Source organism: Leptinotarsa decemlineata, unplaced genomic scaffold (genome assembly GCF_025532065.1).
Source record: "Leptinotarsa decemlineata unplaced genomic scaffold, Ldec_3_MD MMD2_P_RNA_scaffold_9, whole genome shotgun sequence".
NCBI lineage: Eukaryota > Metazoa > Arthropoda > Insecta > Coleoptera > Chrysomelidae > Leptinotarsa > Leptinotarsa decemlineata.
This window is the reverse complement of record NW_027412536.1, coordinates 5763243-5787567: the sequence shown is the minus strand read 5'-3', so window position 1 is coordinate 5787567 and position 24325 is coordinate 5763243. Positions and strand designations below refer to the sequence as shown.

General features: G+C 33.9%; 1 protein-coding gene and 1 long non-coding RNA gene across 4 annotated transcripts in view; both read left to right on the top strand.

Annotated features, from left to right (window-relative positions):
* LOC111517053 (transmembrane protein 185B) overlaps positions 1 to 9780 on the top strand; it is a 57886-nt gene extending 48106 nt beyond the window's left edge. For all 3 annotated transcript variants that reach the window (XM_074170783.1, XM_074170782.1, XM_074170781.1), the window contains 3 exons: positions 8841 to 8975; positions 9131 to 9254; positions 9439 to 9780. In XM_074170783.1, coding sequence (XP_074026884.1) covers positions 8841 to 8975; positions 9131 to 9254; positions 9439 to 9647 — 468 coding nt within the window. In that variant the 3' untranslated portion in view covers positions 9648 to 9780. The remainder of the gene's footprint in view (positions 1 to 8840; positions 8976 to 9130; positions 9255 to 9438) is intronic.
* The window catches only part of LOC141480592 (uncharacterized), a 415328-nt gene that overhangs the window by 252917 nt on the left and 138086 nt on the right, over positions 1 to 24325 (top strand). The window lies entirely within an intron of this gene.

Sequence of the window (24325 nt, the reverse complement as noted above, 5' to 3'; positions counted from 1 at the left end):
TAAACACTTACAGAAATATTATTAAGTTTTTCAAATTTGAAAATTTGATGTAAGTCCATTGGAGTATTTACCCCTGTAGTACTCAAAATTGTAGAATAGTGTGGATATTTTGACTCTATTAGAATTTTTTGCTAAAGGATACAAGGCCTAATAATACTCCAAAAGAAGCACATTTCGTTATCGTTTCGTACATTAATGCATGCCTGCTTCCTTGCGATTTCTTGCGGCAGTGGAATGAAAGAAGAACCGTTACCAATCACATATTTATTAATTGCTACTTCCAACAAAAGAATTTTACTCAAAGCCCACTCCGACTGTTGTTCTTCAAATTCGCCTAATTTATTCAATATAACATCCACAGCGTTTTCATTATACCAAGCAGTCAAGTCCGTACCTGAATCGATAACTTTATTTGGCGTACTAAAATATTTATGATCAACAATTTTCCCATCATTCGATTTTTCAATAAAATCCCCTGAAAATTTAAATTTACTTTGAGACATGACATTTGTTTCAACATTTTGGAAATCTCACGTTTGAATAATGAAAAAGTATCGCCTAGAAACTTTTTAGGATCTTCATGAGTAAAATTGATGATGACCCCCGTTGTAACTCTACGATTGAAAACATTGTTAACAGTTTGCCACTTTACCCTGGAGCTTCGCTTCAAACCTAAGCGTTTCAATTCTCCAATTTTTGTAATTATTTTCTTTTTTTCCCCAACCGAAAATTTAATTTTTTTCATAGCTAAAACGCATTTTTTTATATGTCTATTAATAAATTGTATAGCTTGTTTGGCAATAGACTCTGAATGATTATCTTGGATGTGTAAAATGTATTTATCAATTACCGACTTGGTTTTTGGAAAATCAATCATCTAGATTTTATTTATTGACATGACTCACCGATATTTTGTTTACAAATGAAATTCTTGGTGTGATGAGTAGGTTGTGGAAGCTGCAGAGAATTAAATCTCGTTCTGTGGGGACTTTTGAGATGGTCCTGGAAGCTGCTGTGATGTGAAACTCGTTCCGGCAAAAGTTGCTTAGACAGTTTTGGATGTAATTTTTGAGATGACTCTGAACTGATTCTGCACACGTGGATGTAGTGTTCTGAAATAAATTCAATCTTCCATATAAACATACACCAGACATTTTTTTTTTCAAGAGTGAGGGTAATGTCTTTCATGGAGTGATTGTGGAAAATGAGGGAGCTACAGTTATAATTAAAAAAATCAACTGTCATTCAAAACATATATTCTAAACACATAAAAAGTATTGAACACTACTTTATGCGGATCATATCTCTGAATGGAAAAAATTTTGAGTCGAACAAAAAAAATACAAACACAAATTTTATACATATATTGAACAAATAAAAACTGGGAAAGCAGTACTAACCTTAATTTCGTACAAATTCAAATGAAACAACACAACAGTCAATTTTCCAAATGCCTCTCACGATGTTGGCTGTCAATATCCTCTGCGGCGCCTCTACAGGTAAATCTGCTATTTTGTTATTTGGTTTCCTCTCCACGACCGAACTTCAATTATTGGAAATCCACCCGCGAGAAATCAAAAATGAAAAAATTTAATGTTTCAAATTTTACGAACACTCTCTCAACAAACGACAACATGAATAAAAGTTATTCGTACCTTAATATGCGTTTTATTCAACTATAAAGCTGGTCACAAAATGAGCTTCTGTTTACATTATTATAAATGTTTAAATCGAAAAGATATGGCATTGTCAAATGCAAATAGATACAATACGAGAAAAACTCTTATTCAGCTTGGATGATTCTCAAGTAAAATTCATAATCACATTTTCCGGTTATGAGGCTGCCATCTAATAAAACATCAAAACAAATTGTACGATACAATAATTATTACAACAGATAGTATTCGAGAATGTCAGCAATTACCAGTTCTTATCTTTTATTCACTATTAAAGATTGAATTTGATGGAAAACAAATATCAGCAATTGTCATTTCTTATCTTCTGATATATGTAGGATAAAATTAGTAGCCCAAAGTTGGCTTGAGGAATACGTAATTATCTCAAAACCGTTTTGTATTACAAATTATATGATAAAAAACGATAACCCTCAAAAAGTATGTACAAAAAAAACTCAATTAAATTTAATGATAATTCAACAAAAACCCTCACCACCTTTGAATTAAATTACATTTGAATAAATTTATCTGAGAAAAAGTCAAAACGAATAAAAAATCTTGCAATGAAAATTCATAAAGTGAGCATGAAAAAAAAATTACAGATAAAATCGTTGCACTTGTCACGGGTATCACTTTCAACTGAAACAACTAAATCATTTTGCCTCGCAAGAGGTATTTATAGGAAAATAAGTGATGACATATTTCAAAATCAAACAAAGAGCCTTTGTTTCGTCGTTGTGAGAACTGCGTATCTCTGGATGTTGATTCAGCATTGACAGTGATCAATGTCACCTTGGGTAAGACTATGAAAATAGGTGATATATTATGAAATCAAAAAAAGAGCCTTTGTTTCGTCGCTTTGAGAACTACGTATCTCTGGATGCTGATTCAGCATCGACAGTGATCAATGTCACCTTGGGTATGAATAGAAAAATAGGTGATGACATATTCTGAAACGAAACAAAGAAAATTAAATAGCCTTTGTTTAGTCGATTTGATATTGCCAGATGCCTATTCAGCATTGACATTGATTCACCTTGGGTATGAATAGAGAAGGTCTTTATGAATATGTGAACCGTTGCGGTTTGCATATTTGTTGTCTAGTTTACCTCAAGTCAATACCATAATGTTATCCAATATGGTACTGAAGAGCCTTAGGGCAAGTGTCTTAAGGCGAAACATCGGTGTATACCAGTGAGGATGGCAGTGTTCTATGTGAATGCAATTTGTTACCATTCATTTAAAGTAGAACTCATGTACATGATATCTGATTTTTATTCCACAACGAATATTTGAAATACAAACTGAGTAGAGAAAAGTATCTTCTGTATAATTCAGTTTTCATATAGAAGTATTTGTTTTGAAAGAATTTTTTCTTTCGTATAATTCAATGTTTATATGAAAGTAGCTGTTTCAGGAGGACTTTCTTTCAGTTTGTGTCTGAAAGTTACTTCTTTGCATGATCTACACATCCATGTATAGAGTTACTTCCTTCCTTTTTTTGGAAGACTCCCTCACCCTTTTTTTGTATCAAGATGGAGTAGTAAAAAGCCAAAAACTTTCTTTCCCAAAAATTAATCACTCCAAAAAAATATAACCCCTTCAATCTTTATAAGCTGGTATCCCCTTACCACGAACAGACATTTCGAAAGATTTAACCGTTTCCGAATCCAGTTTTGCAAGTGCCTGATGCATCAAAATGAAATCTGCCAAATCCTTCATCTCAAGGTTTTTTACGGCTTACAAAAAGAAATTGCAAGAAATATGATGGAAATGATTGTAAAATTATGAATTTCCTGAAAAAGATAATTTCCCACATAGACTGAGAAGATCGACTTTATAGACAGGATGTAATGTATGATACGGAACAAGGGTATATTAAAGACATGAATGAACAAAATAGAACTATTTTAGAACTTTAAGAAGATAATCTGAATATATTGCGAAAAAACAGGAATTACATATAGAGAACGACAAAATATCTTTACAATTGAACAAATTGATTATTCAATGAACTGGATGAATATAAAATCTATAATTATATGCTAAAATCAATCAAAACATTAACACAAGCAAATAATGAATTTCACTAGTTCGGACTTCCATTGTCTACTATATAAAATGATTTGAAATCTCTGAAACAACTAAAAAAGAAGAACTGAAAATGAATAGCTGAAAATAACAATTATATTAACCAAAATAAACCTGAAATGAAATAATAGTGAAATAAAATACAAGTAAAAATAGAGCAATTGAATAAATAAAAATAAAGAAATGAAAAAAGAAAATAAAAATAAAAAGTGGAGAGATTCCAGTCATCACCCGAAGACGATTGTAGATACTAACAATCGAAACGTCGTGAACTAACGTGACATTGGAAGTCCGAACTAGTGAAATTCATCATGAAACATTGTAAATCACCTTCAAACACAAGCAAATAACATGTATATGGAGGAAATCAAGTAGCTGAAGGTAAAACCTATAGAACCTGAAAATGAACATCAAGCGGGAATAACAGAGATGAATGGTTTTGAAATGCGTATTGTGGAAAGTGATTCAATCAATAGCATCAACCCAGAAACTTCCTGTGAAGAAACCAACTACTATCTCCCTCTACAGCCTTAACAAGAAGTAGAACATAGTAATGTATATTCTGAAGGAAATGAAATAGAACAACAATATGATGCATCTCAACCTTTAAATATTGAGTTAGTTTTTTTTATTTAAGGGATCGTATATGCAAAGGGATTTTCAAATTCATTGAATTGCAAAAAATTACTATCAGATAAATGAAATTGTGAAAACAGACTCAGATCTGATTTGACAAATATTTTCTCAGACACCTTGCAATATGAAATGTCGAACTGTGTTGAACTGACACATGATGAAAATAATCTCTCTATAGTTTTATTGCATACCCAATCACTTATAAATAAGACTGATGAATTATTGTTATTGGTGGAAAATGTAAAATATCCCAATTTTATTTTATTAACAGAACATTGGCTCAACTATCATGAAATTATTTTGTTACAACTTCGGTTGGGGGGTGACTCAAGGTAGCCTTATGAGGGAAATACCCTGGGTAACACCAGAATACTTAGATACTAGGTTTATTGCCTAGGAGTTGTATACGGAGGTCCTTCCCCAATCAGTTCTTACTAACAACTGTCTTTTCATAATACATACTAACATCATCAAATATACTACATGATGACATCATCAAAACTATCAAGTCGAAGAATCAGCTACCGCGGTCCCCTCTCGCTCCGTACGCCTCGTGTTGGTCATAGTGACATTATGACGCGTCGTTGCATCGATGCTAAATTAAGGGTAGAGTCCTTGAACGCCATAGGTCAATTTGTTACCATTCAATATTACAGCTTCAAAATTCTGCAGAAGCGAATCAAATCATGGAAGTACTATGATCCTGATAAATAAAAATTTTGCAGATAGATTTTTCATAGAAAATTTTTCAAAATATGATACTTTTCTTATAGAGCAAAAAGTTTGAATTCTCTTTGGTACACAATAAAGAATGTGATTTTTACATCCTTTGCTCATACAGATCTCCAAATTCCAACTTCAATATTTTCCTCAGGAATCTGGAGACTATTCTCACAAATTTATCTGTAAATCCTAAAATATGTGACTTCAATATAACTTTACAGAGGAAGATATAACCACTCAATCTTTGAGACTCTTATTACTCTTATTGAGCTCTTTCAATCTGAAAATGCATGTACGACAATCGACGTGAATATCAAAATCCTCTGCTACTACCGTTATCTCCGTGGCACTCTCGGATCATGAAACTGCTGTCAAAACATTTTTCACTAGGATATGAAAAAAGTGGGAACGGTGAGAGGCCGAGATATGACAGGATTTATACCAAGAACAACTTCCGCAAGTTTCATCTTAATGCCAACGAAATTACCTGGATTAGTGTTTTGAACTCTGTTGGAACCCCTAAGTGTATTTCATGATATTTTGACTGAGGTTTTCGTACGGTGTTTTCCTATGCAAAAAATTGAAAGTAAATTTAAAAATCCCTGGTTAACCAAAGGAATCAGAACCTCTTTAAGTAATATGAGGGCCCTACACATGATTAGAAAATATACTACAAGTGAAGTCTTCCACATACATTTCAATGAGTAGCAAAAGATCTATAGAATTATTAGATGTGCTAAAGGAAAATATTATAATGGAAGATTTTCCTAGGCGTCCAATGGACCTAAAGACAACTGGACTATTTTCAATGATCTGAGAGTCGAAGCAAACAAGATTCCAGTGCAAATTGACATCAACCCAGATAGCCTCAATGTATATTGAGAAATTAAACTTTCTATATTTTTACTACTTTTATTTGTGATTATCGTTACTGCAGTTTCGTCCTATATGGACATTTTCAAACTAATACAATAAAACTAAAGTAACGATAGTTACAGATAAAAGTGGTAAAAAAGTTTCATTTCTCATTTTTTATGATGATCTCCTACCTCGTAGAAACGGCTACATCAATGTGTCTTATTGTACAATAGAAAAAAAACTCAAACTCAACATAACCATATTAAAAAAACCTTCAAACTACTTATGTAACGTAAGAATATCGGAAGAATATTCAGAACAAACAGGTATTGAAGAACTTGAAGAACTTGTGGAAAATAAAAAAAACACATTAATGAAATATCAGTAAATTCATTAGAAAAACTGCCAGGTCATGCTCTTTTTGTCCTGGCAGAATCAATCAATGTATCAATTTCAATTGGTGTATTTTCAGATGTGCTGAAAACTATAGGTAGTGATTCCAATTCACAAAGGGGGGGACTGGATGAGCCATCCAATTTTTGTTCTGTTTCACTAATATCTACTTTGTCGAAGATGGTAGAAAAGTTTGTAAAAAAGTTTATTGAAATTTTTGGAAATGCACAATATACTGAGTAGCTCACAGCTGGAAAAACACGACTTTTTCATTAGTTGAGTTTCATCTGAGGTATGGTATCACTTTCTGGGGTTTGTGCAGCAAGCAGCTGATGCAATCAGTGTTTGTTCTACAAAAAAGGGCGATAAAATATATATCTAGAGTCAAGTGTTTGGACCACTGTAGACTACTGAATATTACTGAAATTTTTTATTAAAAACTGTTTTTAATCTTCCTCTTTGAAGATGATCACTTGGTGATCGAAACACGTGTCGAGGTGTTAAAAATAATGATTTGGTGTTGGGAAAAAAAACTCCAGTAATATTCATTACTACACCAAAGGTTCCAAACAGTGCATCATGGGTACTGTAGACAACTGTTCATTAAGAGAAGAATACTCACAGTCCATGCCAACATACCTCTGCCAAAACCAACTTCAACATTAACCCAAAATTTCATAATATTTGAGAGTCTGAAGATATTTAATCATCAACCATTTGAAATAATAAGTATTACAGACTCAAAAACATTTCGAAAACGTATGAAAAAACTTTTACTTACGAAAGCATATTATAGCTTGGAAGAATATCTTGAAGACAGATTTTGAGCCTGAACCTTTGAGGTTAAATCGACTGATATATTCTATCTATACATATAAATAATTTTTCAACTGCTTTGTAGAATTTTATGTCCTGCCTACATGTAAGCGTTATACCTTGTATTGTTCCATTTTAGTTCAATTAATTTACTGTAAATTGTCTGATTTATTTTTGCTTTGTTAATAAAAATTTCTTTATTCGACAATAAAGTACTTTTTTATTTGATTTGATTGAGTAAATAGAAACTTTGTAAATACTACATTGTCCACTACCTTCAAACAAACGTTATATCAAAGTATTACAAGTTGAATAATAATCTGACATCATTGTTTCAAATTAATACTCCTCGCCCAAATTTTGATTAGTGCAATGGTGTTGATCAAAGAATTTTCAATTTTTTATGTCGTTACTGTAATTACTCAAGCTATAACTTAATGTTTTTTTCTGATTGATTCGGCCGTTACTTGATGAAGATCTATAGTAATTTCATAAACTACACCTTACGATTTGATCTCCACAAACTTTTATTTTCAAAAAGATATCACATGTTTCGCTATCACAGTACTCTTACTGATAGCTAAGTTATTGACACTTTCTGATTCACAAGTTTTTGTTTATTCCTAGGTCAAATTACATTTTTTGATTTGCCTAAAATTATATGGACAATTATGGACAATATTTGGTAACCACTTGAGTGAGCTGCAGACTCTACCTATGAATACCCAATATAAGTTTTATGTTTGATTATTATTTTTTGTCCTCATCTCTTACTCTTAGGAGCTTATCAGTGAGGTCTGGCAATTAGAGAGGAAATCACTACCCCTGATTAGAATCAGACTATCTGAAAATGGTTTTCTATGGTAGGATGCTGATTTTCTGCTATAAGTATGCCAAAATGTGTGCTTTTTTATGACTTACCAGTGTCAAGCTGATCCTACTATTGCAGTCTCGGAAATAGTAAGACCTACAAGGTCGGTTAAATTGGACAAAAGTTTCCTATTTTAAGGAACTAGAATAATCTGATTTGAAAGGGTTATATTTTTAGGAGTGATTATTTTTTGGGAAAGAAAAAAAAAATCCATTTTTTTTTGTATCAGATGGAGTAGTAGAAAGCCAAAAACTTTCTTTCCCAAAAAATAGAATAATCTCTTTCCAGATCGTGAATATCAGTGGTTATTTTTGAAATATTTGCCAAAAACTAGAATTGTCTAATTGTTAATTTGGCTCTATCGCCTCTATTTCAAATACTATTCGAAAAAAACCGAGCAACTTTCAATGCTGTTTCATATTTATTATAATCTTATATAAACCAATTTGCAATGCGACGTTTTGTTTATTAGCTTTCATTATCAACTCTATTTTTTCAAATATGAACCTCTAGCTTTTTCTCATCAATTTTTGTAAGCACTGTAATAACAAATTCAGCTATGTATTACAATACAGGTTAAAGAAAAATGAAAATAATTATTCTAGTTTCTCAAAATAGGGAACTTTTATCCAATGTCTTACCGTTTCTGACATAGCAATAGTGGGATCAGCTAAAAAAACGGCCTGTATATATTGGTATGAATTTTATTTTGATAATGAAAATCAGTTCTGTTTATCAATAAATATGATCTTTACATAACTATGTATGCTTTTTAGGTAGGAGTTTTGTATACAATAATATTTGCTGCCATTTTATTACGCACTCCTGAAGTTAATGCCCAACAAAGAAGAAGCAGTTTCTATTCAGCCCTAGGTTATACATTCTTAGTGATTCCAATTCTTATATTTCAAGTAAGTTGAATGAAATAACGGATGAATGAAACATTTTTTTTAAAAAAAATGAGTTTTCGAAATAGGCGTTCATTCCATGATTTTGAATGCGGTGGAATGTGGTTATACTTTTACTTCTTTTATGTCAATCTGATTTTCTTTTTTTTGTTTTTCAGGTATTATTAGCTGACAAACTAGACGATGATATAAGGATATCATATACAGCTGTGGTTAGTCCTCTTTTCATTTCTTTCATAACTTTAATTCTGATGTCATTCAGTGCCAAAGGTGGAAATAAATGTAAGTGAAAATTTGGTATTTTTATGATATTCTAAATGATCCTTTTCTGAACAGTCATGTAAACGTTTTTTCGAGTAATATCAGTCACATGTTGATGTTGAATAATTCTTAAATTTTTTGTTTTTTCTATGGTTTCATGTTATAAAAATTGAAATATTAATACTTGTCTCTTTTATTTTTTAAGGGTGGTTTGGAATGCGCAAAGATTTCTGTTCCTTTGTATTAGGGGCTTGTCCACTATTACAAGAATATGCCAACATTGCTTACTATAGCGAGAGACGTACAAATGGAGTTGAGATGGAGCAACAAATCGATAATATTGAGGAACTGTTCCAAAGGGATGATCTTTTCAAACCTGTTCTACCTATAGTCTCTATTGAGATGCCCGACTGATATAAAGCTATTTAGGTTTTCGATAAAATGTGTTAAAAAAATATGAAAATGTAGAACTGAAAAAGCTAATGTAATGTGGCGTTTTTGTGATATTTTTGAAATAAGTTTTGTGGTATTAAAAAATATCTTTTCATTGGTCATTTTCTTTTTATACTCACAATTTATTTTAGTTTTGAATATATTTCAGAATATTTGTGCTAATACCAAAAAAAATTTCCGAGACTTTTTTGTTGTATCATAGGATTCAATAATTTAATGTGATGTCTGGGTCCAAAATCAATTAACCGTCTCTGTAGGCCATACCGAGGAAAATGATCACTTAGTGATTGAAACACGTGTGGAGGTGTTAAAAATAACGATTTAATGTTGGGAAGAAACTAGTAATATTCATTACTACACCAAAGGTTCCAAACAGTGCATCATAAATATACATTAATGAAAAGAAGTGAAACGTATAGGATTTTTTTGTATGACAAATATCATACATTCACATAAATGTCATTTTCAATGAGCTTGTTTATCGTTAACTCTAAAAAGAGAGTTATTGATACGATTTTCATTATTATTATTATTATTGTTTTTGGTGTATTTGAAGGTGATCAACAATGTTTCATAATGAATTTCATTAGTTCGGACTTCCATTGTCTGATATTATATAAAATGATTTGAAATCCCTGAAATAACTAAAAAAGAATTAACAATTAAAAAAGAAGAATAAAAATGAATACTCGAAAAAACAATTATATTAAGCAAAAAACCTGAAATGAAATAATAGTGAAATAAAATACAAGAAAAAATGAAGCAAATTGAACAAAAAATAAATAAAACGAAAAAAAAATTATTCAAGCCAAGTTAATTCACGACGTTTCGATTGTTAGTATCCACAATCGTCTTCGGGTGATGACTGGACCGATTTCTCCTTGAGCTGACTATTTATAGGTCATTTGAGTACTTTCACTTATCTCTGCTTTCCTTTTTCCGCTTCACTGGTTTTAGTGGGAGATGACCGTTTGGCGGGAGTTGGCCATTTTTCGCTTGATTATGGGTTTCCATATGTTGTGTATCTCTACGTTAGCTTGGCTGAATACATTGTTGGATAACATGTATGCGGCTTCTTTGAATTTCCTCCTAAACCAATGTTCCTCTTTGCGTATGATCTCAGCTTGAAACCATTCGATGTTTTGTGGATGGGTCCAAACATATTCTGCTATTCCTGATTTGCTGGTTTCTCCTCGCTGTGTGTGTTTCTTGTGCTCGGCCTCTTAGTTTCACCGATATAGGATTTTCCGCACTCACAGGGTATCCGGTAAATGCAATTCTTGGAATCGCAGTTCTCGTTTGGTGGCCTGGTTTTTGTGAGGCTACTACGGATAGTGTTTCCGGATCTGAAGCAGGTTCTGATGTTGTACTTGGATCCAATTTTTCGTATATTTTCCGATAATCCTCTCCTGTAGGGAAGTGCAAGCACTGGCTGTGACGGCTTCTCTTCCTTTCGGGGCTCCTGCTGTCTTTTAGCCAAAGTCTGTTCCACCATTGCTTTGAAGTCGCCATTTCGTTGAAGATTATTTTTGATGATGTCTAGTTCCTTCTCGAGACCTTCCTTCATGTTACAAAGTCCGAATGCAGGGTCTAATAGAGTTTTGATGATTCCTTTTTTTAGTCGATTGATGGTCGTTGTATTTGTGGTTCAGATACTGTTCCGTGTGAGTGGGTTTTCGGTATACAAATGTTTTCCACTTAGTGTCGGTCCTCTTCACCAATACGTCTAAGAATGACAATTTGTTGTGGGCTTCCTTCTCCATTGTGAAAGTGGTGGAAGGTCTTACGCTGTTGATGTGTTTCAGGAAGGCGTCTAGTTCAGTATTCCCATGGTTCCATATTATGAAGGTGTCATCAACGTATCAGGCACGAGGTTTCTTGTGGGCTTCTTCAATAGCCGTAGTTTCAAACCACTCCATATATATGTTGGCTATGACTAGTGAAAGTGCCGATCCCATTGGCAGTCCCTCATATTGTGTAAAGAATTCGTCCTTCAGTTGGAAATAACAGTTGCGTCCTAGTGATTCCATAATTACTTCTATAGGTAAATATTCGTTCTTTCTTTCAGGTCCTCGTCTTCGGATAGCTTCCTCTGTATGATTTGGAGTGCTTTTTCGACCGGAACGTTGGTATAAAGGCTTTCCACGTCGAAACTGATTAGTTGATCTTCATGTGTGACTTCAATTGCCCCTAGTAGTTCGACAAAATGCCTTGAATTCTTCACAAAAGACGATGTTTTTCCTTGTAATGGTTGTATTATGTGGAGTAAAAATCTAGAATAGTTTTGTGTAGCCGAATCTCTGGAGCTGATGATCGGTCTGAGCGAAACGTCCTTAGTAGCAGATTACAGCCGGTTCTGGGCCTCCCCCCACCACTATGACGTATTAATTGCTTTTTTTGTTGTTTAGTAACATCAAGGCGATGTGACCTTGAAGGGTCTGATGCAGGGATCGTTCAGAATTTTTTTTTCATATGACATTTTTGGGTGTGTGTGTGTGTGTGACATAGTGACGTAATTACATTTGATTGTTTTGTGTGTGTGTGTGAGAATGCACGGTACAGGGTTTCATCATGTGCTTGTCTATGTACAAACATACGTCTGCTTACTTCGAAGATCCTTCAAGTAATGAATGTTTCATCGGTGTGAGCCCACCAAGTTAGTAGTGGTGTAACGTCACAGCATCATCCGTCCAACGGTAAGAGAGCAAGATGTTCACTCCACGACGTGTGGCTGAGTAATGCGTATTCATCGGTCTGCCCCTGTGACGTAACGCATCGCTCTAGAAATGGTGACACCACGGCAGCCGAGGACCGTCTGCCTAACGTCTACCCTCTACGAGAGCGCAACGACCACTGCCTGTTCGTATCGACATCTGTTATCGCATTCAGTTGGGAGGTAATCTTGGCGCATGTAGTTGAGAAGTGGGGTTGGCTATGACGTCTTGACGGGCCCTATCAGAGTGTATTTAAGAAGCGGACGAGTGTTGGTTATGTCAGTTTACAACAAGTGAGTTAGTGAGAACTATTATATAAAATGTATTCCTGTGACTGTGGTAAATCTTTCACTCGTAGTGATAATCTTCGTCGGCATCAGCTCCAGAGTTGCCAAAGAGGGCCTGCTGTGAAACGGATGAGAGTGGACAATGCAACACCAATGTATACTTGCAATTGCTGTAATGTGACAATTCCTATGACGCAAGTGAACTCTCACCGAAGAACCATGAGTCATAAAAATAATGCATGTGTTCAATTGTCTGAAAGTGTTCAAATTATAACGAATGCATTCAATTGCCGCATTGCTACGTACAGGGTTGAGACTTCGATTGTATCCACTGACTGCATGTCATTTTTCAATGAGATTAGGCAGAAGGTCATTGAATTACTGGAATCGGCCATCAGGATCCATAAAAGCATCAAGGTGAATATGGAAGTTTTTGGGAATTATATTCTTCAGACTCAAGATTCGAGGGACACGAAGTCATTTAATTCCCAAAATAAAATAGTGGACCAATCTTCAGATTTGAATGCTGTTTTTGATGGATTCCGTGATGTAATTGTGGCTCAAACGACTGAATTCCAGGAACGTGACTCAGGTATTATTTTTTTTGTAAATTCCAACGAGATTGAGTAGTAATATTTATTTTTTTGTAATTTAGGTTGGACTTGTGAAAAAATACTATTTCTCGACGTCAATATTAATAAATACAGTCCACTTGGAGGACGTTCATATGTGAAGCTGCCTGAATGCATTGAATGGAGGAAAGCTGTCGTGAATGTTCGTAACGAAAATCAACACTGTTTTTCTTGGGCTATAACATCAGCATTATATCCTGCAAATGGTAGAGTGTCCGAAGTCCCGTCATATCCACATTTTTCCAATGTTTTAAATGTCACAGGTATGGATTTTCCGGTTAAAGTTAATAATAAGAGTATTGAAAGATTTGAAGATAGGAATGATATTTCAATTAATGTTTACGGTTTAGAGAGTAAATTTGTATGATGTGATTAGTCCATTGCGATACTCACAGAGAAGACTCCGGAGACATGTCAATTTGTTACTTATAACTAATGACTCTGGCAATAGTCACTATTGTTGGATCAAAGATCTTTCAAGATTAGTTTCTAGTCAACTATCAGCTCATGATCACAAAAAATATTTTTGTGATGAATGTTTGATATATTTTTCCAGCGAGAGATTGCTTTTATGTCATAAGATGAATGATTGTAATCTCGTTAGTACAAAATTAGTAAAAAATTAAGATCAATAAATATGGTCGGATGGTTGCGGAAAATAAATTAATGTTTGAAATTTTTGAGAGACAAATGAGGGTACCATTTGTAGTATATGCTGATTTTGAATCAGTACTTGAACCGATTCACGTGAATGAGCCAAATCCAGAAAGTTCATACACGATTAAAACATTCAAAAATGCTCCATATTCATTTGCTTATCTGATAAAATGTTCATATAAGGATGATTTGTCAAAATTTGTTACATATAGGGGTGTAGATGCAGCTCAGAAATTTGTGAGTGGCATTGAAGATGATTTGAAAAAGATATATGAAAATCATCTCAGATACCCTATACCAATGGATGCACAAACCCTCGAAGAAGAGGAACAATTTGCTGCAGCCGGAACTTGTGGTATATGTAATAAACCATTTATTGATGGTGAAGTCAAAGTTACAGATCATTGTCATGTTACAGGAAAGAAAAGATCACATGCCGCTCATTCCTAATGTAATTTGAATTTCAAAATCCCTAACTTTGTACCTATTATTTTCCACAATTTAAGCGGCTATAATTGCCATTTATTCATAAAAGAATTGTATAGGAATAAAGAGAAAGTTGATGTCATCCCACAAACAAAAGAGAAATACATATCTTTCACTAAGCATCTCTTCACACACACATATATCGATAAAGATGGTAAGGTTAAGAAGAAATATCTCAAAATGAGATTTATTGATAGTTATAAATTTATGACTAATTCGTTGGAGAAGTTGGGTGCTAACTTGACCTCTGATCAATGTTTGGAGATGCATAAACATTTCCCACAAATTGAGAAATTCAATTTGATGAGGCAGAAAGGTGTATTTCCATATAGCTTCGTTGATGACATTGACAAATTGAATTATCCATCACTCCCAACAAAAAATCAGTTTTATGACAAACTCATTTGTGAACACATATCAGAAAATGATTATGATAGGACTAGAAATGTGTGGAATTTATTCGAGTGTCAGAATTTGGGTGAATACTCTGATTTGTTTTTGAAGTCGGATGTATTGCTATTATGTGATATTTTTGAAAACTTTCGCACCACAAGTTTGGAGATTTATAATTTAGATCCAGCACATTATTACACTGCACCTAGATTATCTTGGGATGCTATGTGGAAGTATACGAATATTGAATTGGAATTACTAACTGACATTGATATGATTCACTTTTTTCAAAAAGGTATACGAGGTGGAATTAGTCAGTGTAGTGAGAGGAAACATATAGCAAATAATAAATTTTTACCAAATTATAATCCCAATGAACCTTCCACATTCATTACATATTTAGATGCAACGAATCTATACGGTCATAGCATGTCACAACCTCTACCAACAAGTGAATTTACATGGTTGACACCTAATGAAATTCTTAACCTTGATGTGATGAATGTGAGTTCTGATAGTCCGTATGGGTATGTGTTTGAAGTGGACATTCATTATCCACAAGAGTTGCATGATGAACATTCTGATCTTCAATTTTTAGTTGAAAAATAATACCACCTCGTACACAATCGAAAATTCCCAAATTAATTCCAAATTTGAATGATAAAAGAAAATATATTGTTCATTATAGAAATCTACAGCAAGCTGTCAAAAATGGTTTGATTGTAATGAATACACATAGAGTATTGAAATTCAAACAATCACGTTGGATGAAACCCTATATAGATCTCAATACTGAAATGCGTAATAGGTCTAACAACAAATCTGTTAAAGATTTCTATAAACTAATGAATAATGCGGTATATGGAAAGACAATGGAGAATGTAGATAACAGAATTGATGTTAGACTCGTTACACATTGGGAAAATATAAAGAAAAATATAGGTGCCAGCACTCTCATATCCAGACCATATTTCAAAAATTGTTCAATTTTCACAGAAAATTTCGTTGCCATTCAATTGGGTAAAGTTAAAGTTCATTATGATAAACCATTATATTTGGGATTTTCTATATTAGAATTATCAAAAACAGTCATGTACGACTTTTTCTATGGATGCATCAAACAACACTTTGGTGAAAATGTTTCTCACACATTTTGAAAGTAAATACAGAAAATTTTTATGAATTCATGAAAAGTAACATAAGTAGGTTTGATACATCCAATTACAGTATAGTTAACCAATTCAATATTCCAGTAACATGATCCAATCATGAGCTTTTATGGTACAGGTGCAAAAGCGTATTACGTGAAATCCGTTGATGGTGAATTTAAAAAAGCCAAAGGGGTTAAACGATCAGGTATAAAGAATGAATTGACATGTGAAGATTATCAAAAAATCGTTGAACATGGTGGTATGATATTTAGAAAGATGAATTCGTTTAGAAGCGTGTTGCATGATATGTACACTGAATTGAAGAATAAAGTTGCATTATCATACCATGACGATAAACGATTTATCATTCCGAATACTACCCACACTCTTCCTTGGGGTCATAATGATATTGAATTTTATCAAAACGATCCAAATGATAACATTCGTTGGATAACCAATATAATTCAACAATCACAATCTCAGTAGACTCCATTGCATCAATTGATTAATTTATTATCTGCGGAGGTCAATGATTGAAATATCATTCAATATCTTCAAAACCGGAAAATTCAATATTGATGTTTATGTAACCATTTATAATTAATAATATATGACAGAAGTAATGTGATATCAATGTATTATGTATGTATGTATATGTATTACTGTAATGAATATAAAATGATTAAAATTTTATTTGTATTATTTCTTTTTTCCTAATCAATCACTGCAATATATATATAGTATAATGTAAATGAAAGGAATATCAGTTTGAAAAGAATCATCGTAGGTGCACAATGTCTAAAACAATTGATAAATTTGTCAGAAAAAGAAAATGGGGTGGTAATGTCATCCAAGGTCTACTCGGCAATGGATTCAAATTAACAAAAGATGGTCATTATGACATGCAAAGAAAAATATTGAAAAATACAAGCGAACCAATTGACAAGTGTGATTCTATAACTGTATCATATCTTGAGGGGGAAATAAATGAAGCAAAGGAGGTCCTACTTCTAGCCCTACAAGCTGCAATACAGTCCACAATAGGTAATATTGCTCGCGATGCACGTCAAGCATTCGATGATAAAATTGCAGAGTCTCGGATAACTTTCACTCGTAAATTTGACAAACTTACAAGTGATGTAAAGATAAAAATGTCTGACATAACAGCGTCTACAATGAGAAAATATGATGCTATGTGTAACATAACAGCGACTACAATGAAAAAATATGATGTACTGGAACAGAGAGTTGAAGTTTTGGAGAAAAAACATAAAGGCAGGTCATCAGATGGACTGGGATATCCAGGACTGGACATTAATCTAAATGTTAGAATAATAGAACCAAAACCAACAGATGACGTATTAATTGGACGGGCATGGTGAATGCATTCCGCGCGCGAATTAGGTTAGGTTAGATTAGGGTAGGTTAGGTTAGATTAGGGTAGGTTAGGTTAGTCCTGGAGAAACATTAGGTTAGGTAAGGTTAGAGAAACATTACGATAGGTTAGGGAACATGGTGAATGCATACCGCGCGCGTTTTCCCCTCCCCCACCACCTCTCCTGCCTGCCCCACTGCCCGCCCACCATGAACCGCTCGGGGCACCGAAAAGAGACTTACCGTCTCTTTTCGGTGCCCTACGCGCCCGCCTATCCTCATTGAGGATAGTCCTCCACCATCTCCTATCCTAATAGAGTAATTCCGGTACCCCTAATCAACCCCCTAATCAATCCCTAATCCTTTCCTAGGAGTACACATACTGTTGGTTGGTGTACACAAGACACTGCGAGGTTGGGGCAGTGTCTCTCCCTCTCCCTTTTCCTTATTAGTTTTACAACACTGCATAGCCCCCACCTATCCTCACCTATATTTGAATAGTATAAATGTAGGAGTTCCTCAATCTAATATTCAGTTGAGTAGTTATCGCCAGCATGTCGACAACTCAGGAACCTGGATCCACAACCGGTACCCCTAATCAACCCCCTAATCAATCCCTAATCCTTTCCTAGGAGTACACATACTGTTGGTTGGTGTACACAAGACACTGCGAGGTTGGGGCAGTGTCTCTCCCTCTCCCTTTTCCTTATTAGTTTTACAACACTGCATAGCCCCCACCTATCCTCACCTATATTTGAATAGTATAAATGTAGGAGTTCCTCAATCTAATATTCAGTTGAGTAGTTATCGCCAGCATGTCGACAACTCAGGAACCTGGATCCACAACCGGACCCCAGTTGGAACTCGAGTCGATACCTAGAGATTCCAACTTCGAAGACAACGACAATGATTCGGATGTGGTAATGGACATGGACGTCGATTCCACAACAGAACCACATAGATGTCCTTCAACGTTGGAGAACTTCGATTCCCGAATTCAAGTGCTTCATGTTACAAGAACTGATGGTAGGGAAAGGGAGTCAGACTTGGAGTATCCAGACCCTAATATGGCTCCTGATTCAGTAGCTGCTGAAATTTGGTTAGAAAGTCGAGCTCGCATGCACAATTGGGAAATATTGAATTCTGATGACGACTTGTAATCGTTTCCTTGTTTCTCTCTTTCTCTCTCTCTCCCACCCTTAATCCTTTCTTTCCTCGGAGTACACACTTTTTTTTGGTTGGTGTACACGAGACACTCCGTGGTTAGGGCAGTGTCTTTTCCCTCTCCCTTATTAGTTTTTCTCTTAATTATCACTCAGAGTTCCATGAAGATTGTCATTCTTGTTGCTTTCGAATTCCAAACACTAAATTGTTTTACATTTACACTTCACCCCTCCAGTTTTTTTGATATAAATATAGCATCAATCCTAGTTCTACATCATTCTTTCACAATGTCGAGTGCTGATTCCACTACCGAACCGATGAGTGTACCAGAGTATTCTATATCAAGTACAGGACCCATCCAGGTACATGAAATAGATTTAACACTTACTCATTCCAATACAAGCTTCGTAGAATTCCTGCAACGCATCTATGATCTTCCTGATAATTTCCCAGAACGCGTAGAAGAACGTATGCAAGAGGAAGTAGTTTTAGAGTTAGACGATCGAGAGGATAACGAGCTATACGATCATGTGGATGATATAATTAGTATATCATCTGATTCAGATGAATATGAGGACGACATCATCAGTATATCATCAGATACAGATGATTCAGATGATGATACCATCATCATTGTTTGTGATGATGAGGAGCACTAGTCCATACCAGTCAAAACTTGTGTGAAAGTATCATCATTCCACTCTGTAGTACTTATCATTATATTCATATGTATATATATATATATATATATATATATATATATATATATATATATATATATATATATATATATATATATATATATATATATATATATATATATATATATATATATATAAATTATAATCGTATCAATTTTGTTGACTATGAACTTGGAATAACGAAAGATGGAATTGTGAATACTGTGTGTTTTTGTTTCAGAATATCGAAGTTGAGGTTAAAACATCTTTCAATTCATGTATTCACTTGAATGGATTTGAATTATTTTATGACGATTTTTCATATTTGTCTGTATCGTTACTTTGTTATGTTCATATGTCCAAGAACTCAGAACTCAACACTAATAACAAATGAAACTCAGGTTATCTACACATAATAGACTCGTCCGGTATCTATATCGAAGGATGCTATTTCGAATGGGAATTTCGAAAAAACTACAATACGAAATGAATTTCCAAATAACATAATTGAAATTTAATGTCAACTGTCAATCATCTATAATAATGCCCTGAATAAAATTCAAGATATAAAATGCCACTTTTTGTTATAACGACCCAACGAATCAGAATTTAAAATGACAGACAAACTTATTTTCTTTATTTCTAAAATGTCCTGTTTTTGCCTACCTTGTATCTTTCAATATGATATTTATACACTATAAACTCTGGTATATCATGAACTATGGTATATCATGAACTATGGTATATCATTTTTCGTTACTGCATATTTTTGACAACTTTCCCAGTATAAGATAAGTTTTCATTTTCAAAAAAAGATACAATACAATACTTTATTTTTCCTGAGACTTTTTTACAAGCATGGAAATCGTCTTATACCTACACAGTAAAGATTGGAGTTGAAAAATATCAAGTGATAAAATATGGAACATACATAAAAAAAAATAAATCAATAGTAGATTTAGGAGATAATTATATAAAAAAAACAATTAAAAAAATACATACTATAAACAGTAGAATATTGACAAGCAAACAATCGTGATGTCAGCCAGATCAGTTTGAAAATATTCATCAAGTGAATAAAAGGCATTTTTGTAGAGAATATTTTTAACGCTATTTTTGAAATGAATGGGATTTGAAATTTTCTTAATGAATGTTGGAAGTTTATTGAATATTTTTATAACATAACATGAGGTTCGTTTGATACAGATGTTAATTTGTGTACAGGAACTATCAGATTATAATCAGAGTATAACCAGCAGCTATGCGGATAGTATCCCTTTGCTGAAACTCATGGTAATGATTCTTAATGTAAGTGACACAATTCAAAATATACATGGATATCACAGTTAAAATTTGTAACTCAGTTAATAACTGCTTACAATAATCACCATATTTTTTGTACCATATATTTTAGTATCTTTTTTTGAGTAATCAACAGATCATTCAATTTGCTGCTGTTACCGTAGCAGACTAACCAATAATTTAGACTTGAGTGAACATAGGCATAGTAGTAACTTAATAAAATATTTATAGGGACAGAATTTCTGAGATTCCAAATGACGAAACAATGCTTGGATAATTTTATAGAAATAGAGTCAATATGATCATTCCAGGATAATTGGGAGTCAATGTTCAACCCTAAGAAATTGACTGATTTTTTCTGCACAATAGATTTAGTATTAGCTCTAACTAATATACTGCAGTCAATTTCTCTAAGCGAGAAAACAATTGTATTAGATTCATTGCTATTTAGTACGAGGCCGTTTCTGGCGCAGTAATTAAGCATATTAGCAACTGCAATATCAGCCTGGTCAGATAACCCTTCACAAGAAGAAGAACTCAATAAGAAGGACGTATCATCAGCAAACTGTACAGTACAATGTTGTTGATTGAAATTAGAGATGTCGTTGACGAATAAAAGAAAGAGAGTAGGACCCGGGGCACTACCTTGGGGAACACCTGTTAATATGTTACGATTTTCAGAATGATATATTCAGGATTTGAGCCTAACCTTAACAGATTGTGATCTGCCAGTCAGATAAGTCTTAATCCATTTTAGACTTTGGCCGCGAATTCCAGTATCATAAAGTTTATCGAGGAGAAGTTGATGGTTGATGGTATCAAATGCACGTGACAAATCAAATAGAATACTGAGCGATTTTTCGCCATTTTCAAATTTGGATAAAACATGATTGACCAGAGAAAGAGTAGCATCTTGGGTGGATAAACCAGATTGGAATCCATATTGGCTCTTTGCGAGTAGGTTATACTTTTTACAGAAGGATACAAGTCTGATGAGATAGGATTTTTCGAAAATTTTTGAAAATGAAGACAGCAATGATACCTCTGTAGTTGGTGATCAAGTGCTTATCATTTTTCTTGTGAACAGGAACAACAATAGCATGTTCAAGAGACGAGGGAAATGAACCCTTAAGGAAAGAGAGATTAAGTAGGTATGTAAGTGGTTCAATGATTAGTTCAGCAATATACAACAATACTCTACCTGGTAATTCATCAATGCCACTAGAGTTCTTAGACGATATGGACTTGATGATATCAAGAAGTTCAGTTTCGTCTAAAGGATGAAGAAAAAAAGGGTTTGTTTTTATATCGTGATGATGTTCACTAGCAGGTTCAGAATCATTGATTAGAGAATTTACAGAGTCAATGAAATAATCATTAAAGACTTGAGGAATAACAGGACCACCATGAACCCGAGTTCCATCATCAGTTTCAGAATAATTCGGAAAATAATTGCTCATATTATTGGATGTTGTATTCTGATTAATTATATTCCAGGCAACTTTAGATTTGTTATCAGCTTCAAGGAATTTGTTACTGAAATACTATTTTTTTTTGAATGGTCATTTTTTTCTATGATTCTTCATCATAATTTTGTACTGCTCAATAACGAGTTCATCACATTGAGTTCTGTTCAGATTGAAAACATCACGAAGAAGTATACCTTCATTGATGATTTCCTTGGTAATCCAGGGTTTGCCTTTAGGAAGGTGGGTGTTGCTGATTTTACGTAAAACAGGCGGAAATGCTTTGCTAAATAGATTGAGGAATAAGGAGTAGAATTTGGAAAATTTAGTGTCAAACTCAATGTTGTTGAGATATACGAAGTCCCAAGATTCACATGACAGTAAGGTTTTGAAATAATAAATGTTTTGGTCATTAAACGCTCGTTTGAGAGTGTAGTAGGGCTCATCGATAGAGCAGGATTTAATTGAAGGTTTAATAATTTGTAGGGCATGGTTAGAAAAATCAGGATGAATGACAAATAGGGGGAATTTGGCAAGAGATGGACGAGAAAATATTAACAACTGTAGACATACTGCTTTCCTGTATTCTCGTGTAGTCAAAAATACATCCATATGAAGCGAGAAGATTGCGAAGGTACTTTGCGTTTCTGTCATTGAATTTAGGTGAAAGTTGAAATTGAAGTCACCACAGATGAATGCCATTGATTGATATTTGTCCCCAAGAAATAAATCAGAAAATTTATCCATTTTTGATAGGAACATTGTACTGTCAGAAAACGAAGGTCTATAATGACAGCTGATGAGAAATTTAGAATTGTAAGTAGTTATTTCAGTAGCAGCATATTCGAAGATATCTTGAACTTTATCAATATTTAAGCGAGATATTTTGTAGTTGTCATAAGATTTAACGAATATGGCAACTCCACCACCATCTTTGTCGTTTCTACAAAAATAATCAGTGAGGATATGAGAATCCAGATTTTCTGAATTAATTTCATGATCACTGCACCAGGTCTCTGTTAAACATACTACGTCAGGATAATCGAGTGATTGCAATAGAAAGTCGAGTTTGTCGATTCTTTGTCTAATACTACGAATATTAAGATGAAATATCACAAGATTTTCTGAGTTAGAACAGTGATCATGAGACACTTCACGAGATATAACGCTTTCAGAGTCGTCACGGAAAAAACACAAATTCCTTAATTAACACATTTTCAGGCCATAAATCACTCTTCAGGATTAGCTGTTTCAGGGACTTTGAGACGCCAAGTTTGAAAGAACTGTTTTTTCCCTTGGTATTCAACCTGAAGCACTTAATATCTTGATTAGGGAACGACTCACTGATGAATGACTGCATTACATCAATATCAATGATACCTTTGATTTTTCCAACGTACAACCATTCCAAATCATTGTCACTGGGGACGCCCTGTATTTTATGGTTCGTTCTACGGCTTGATCCAGGGAGTAATATTATATCATTGTTCACTAGTCTATTAACAGCTGATGGAGGATTCCGGTCATTGCCATTTACATTTCTGGTGCCATTTGTTTTATTGGTAGAGAGACAATTCATATCAGATTTCGGAGCGTAAATTTTTTGTTCAGTAGAAATACTCGTCTTGGATAATTTTTTACCAGACCGAGACGGAGTAACGGTTTGTTGGTTAGAATTGGCTATCTGTTGTTTTAGGAGAAATATCATTTCTTCTTGATCTCGTAATCTTTTTGTCATTTGATCACATAATTTCTCGAGAAGTATTAACTCACGATCAAGTTGCTGACGTTTTCTAGAGGTAAATAGGCATTGAGATTCAGGACAGTTAGCTATTTCACCGTTGACAAATCTGGGATTTTCCACTAATTCGGCACTACGGGAAAAGTCACTGAGAAAATTTTTCAAAATCAAATTTTCTGAAGCACTGTCAGGTATATCTTAAGATATAACTAGATCAATAATCTCACTTTTCTTCAATTTATTGAGCTCAGCTGATAGCACCATCTTCTCAGTCGAAGCCATGACTGTGTGTGATATGCATTTTCTTCATTTTGATAGTATATTATAAAGCCATTTATATAAAATATCAACGTTATTGAGACTGCAGCTGAACGAATTTCCTTTGGAATGATCCATACAGAACGGCGTGTTTTTCTCTAATTTTGGAACACCACCATGAATCTTCAAAGTCTTCCAAATTCACTACGGATGTGTATATATTGAATAGACGCAGTCTGTCCAATAAATACCTGAATATCGACGAATTCCAGCCTCATAATGTGCAACTATAGACTGAAAAAAATGGAAACTGGTGAGATTTGGAACTCGTTCT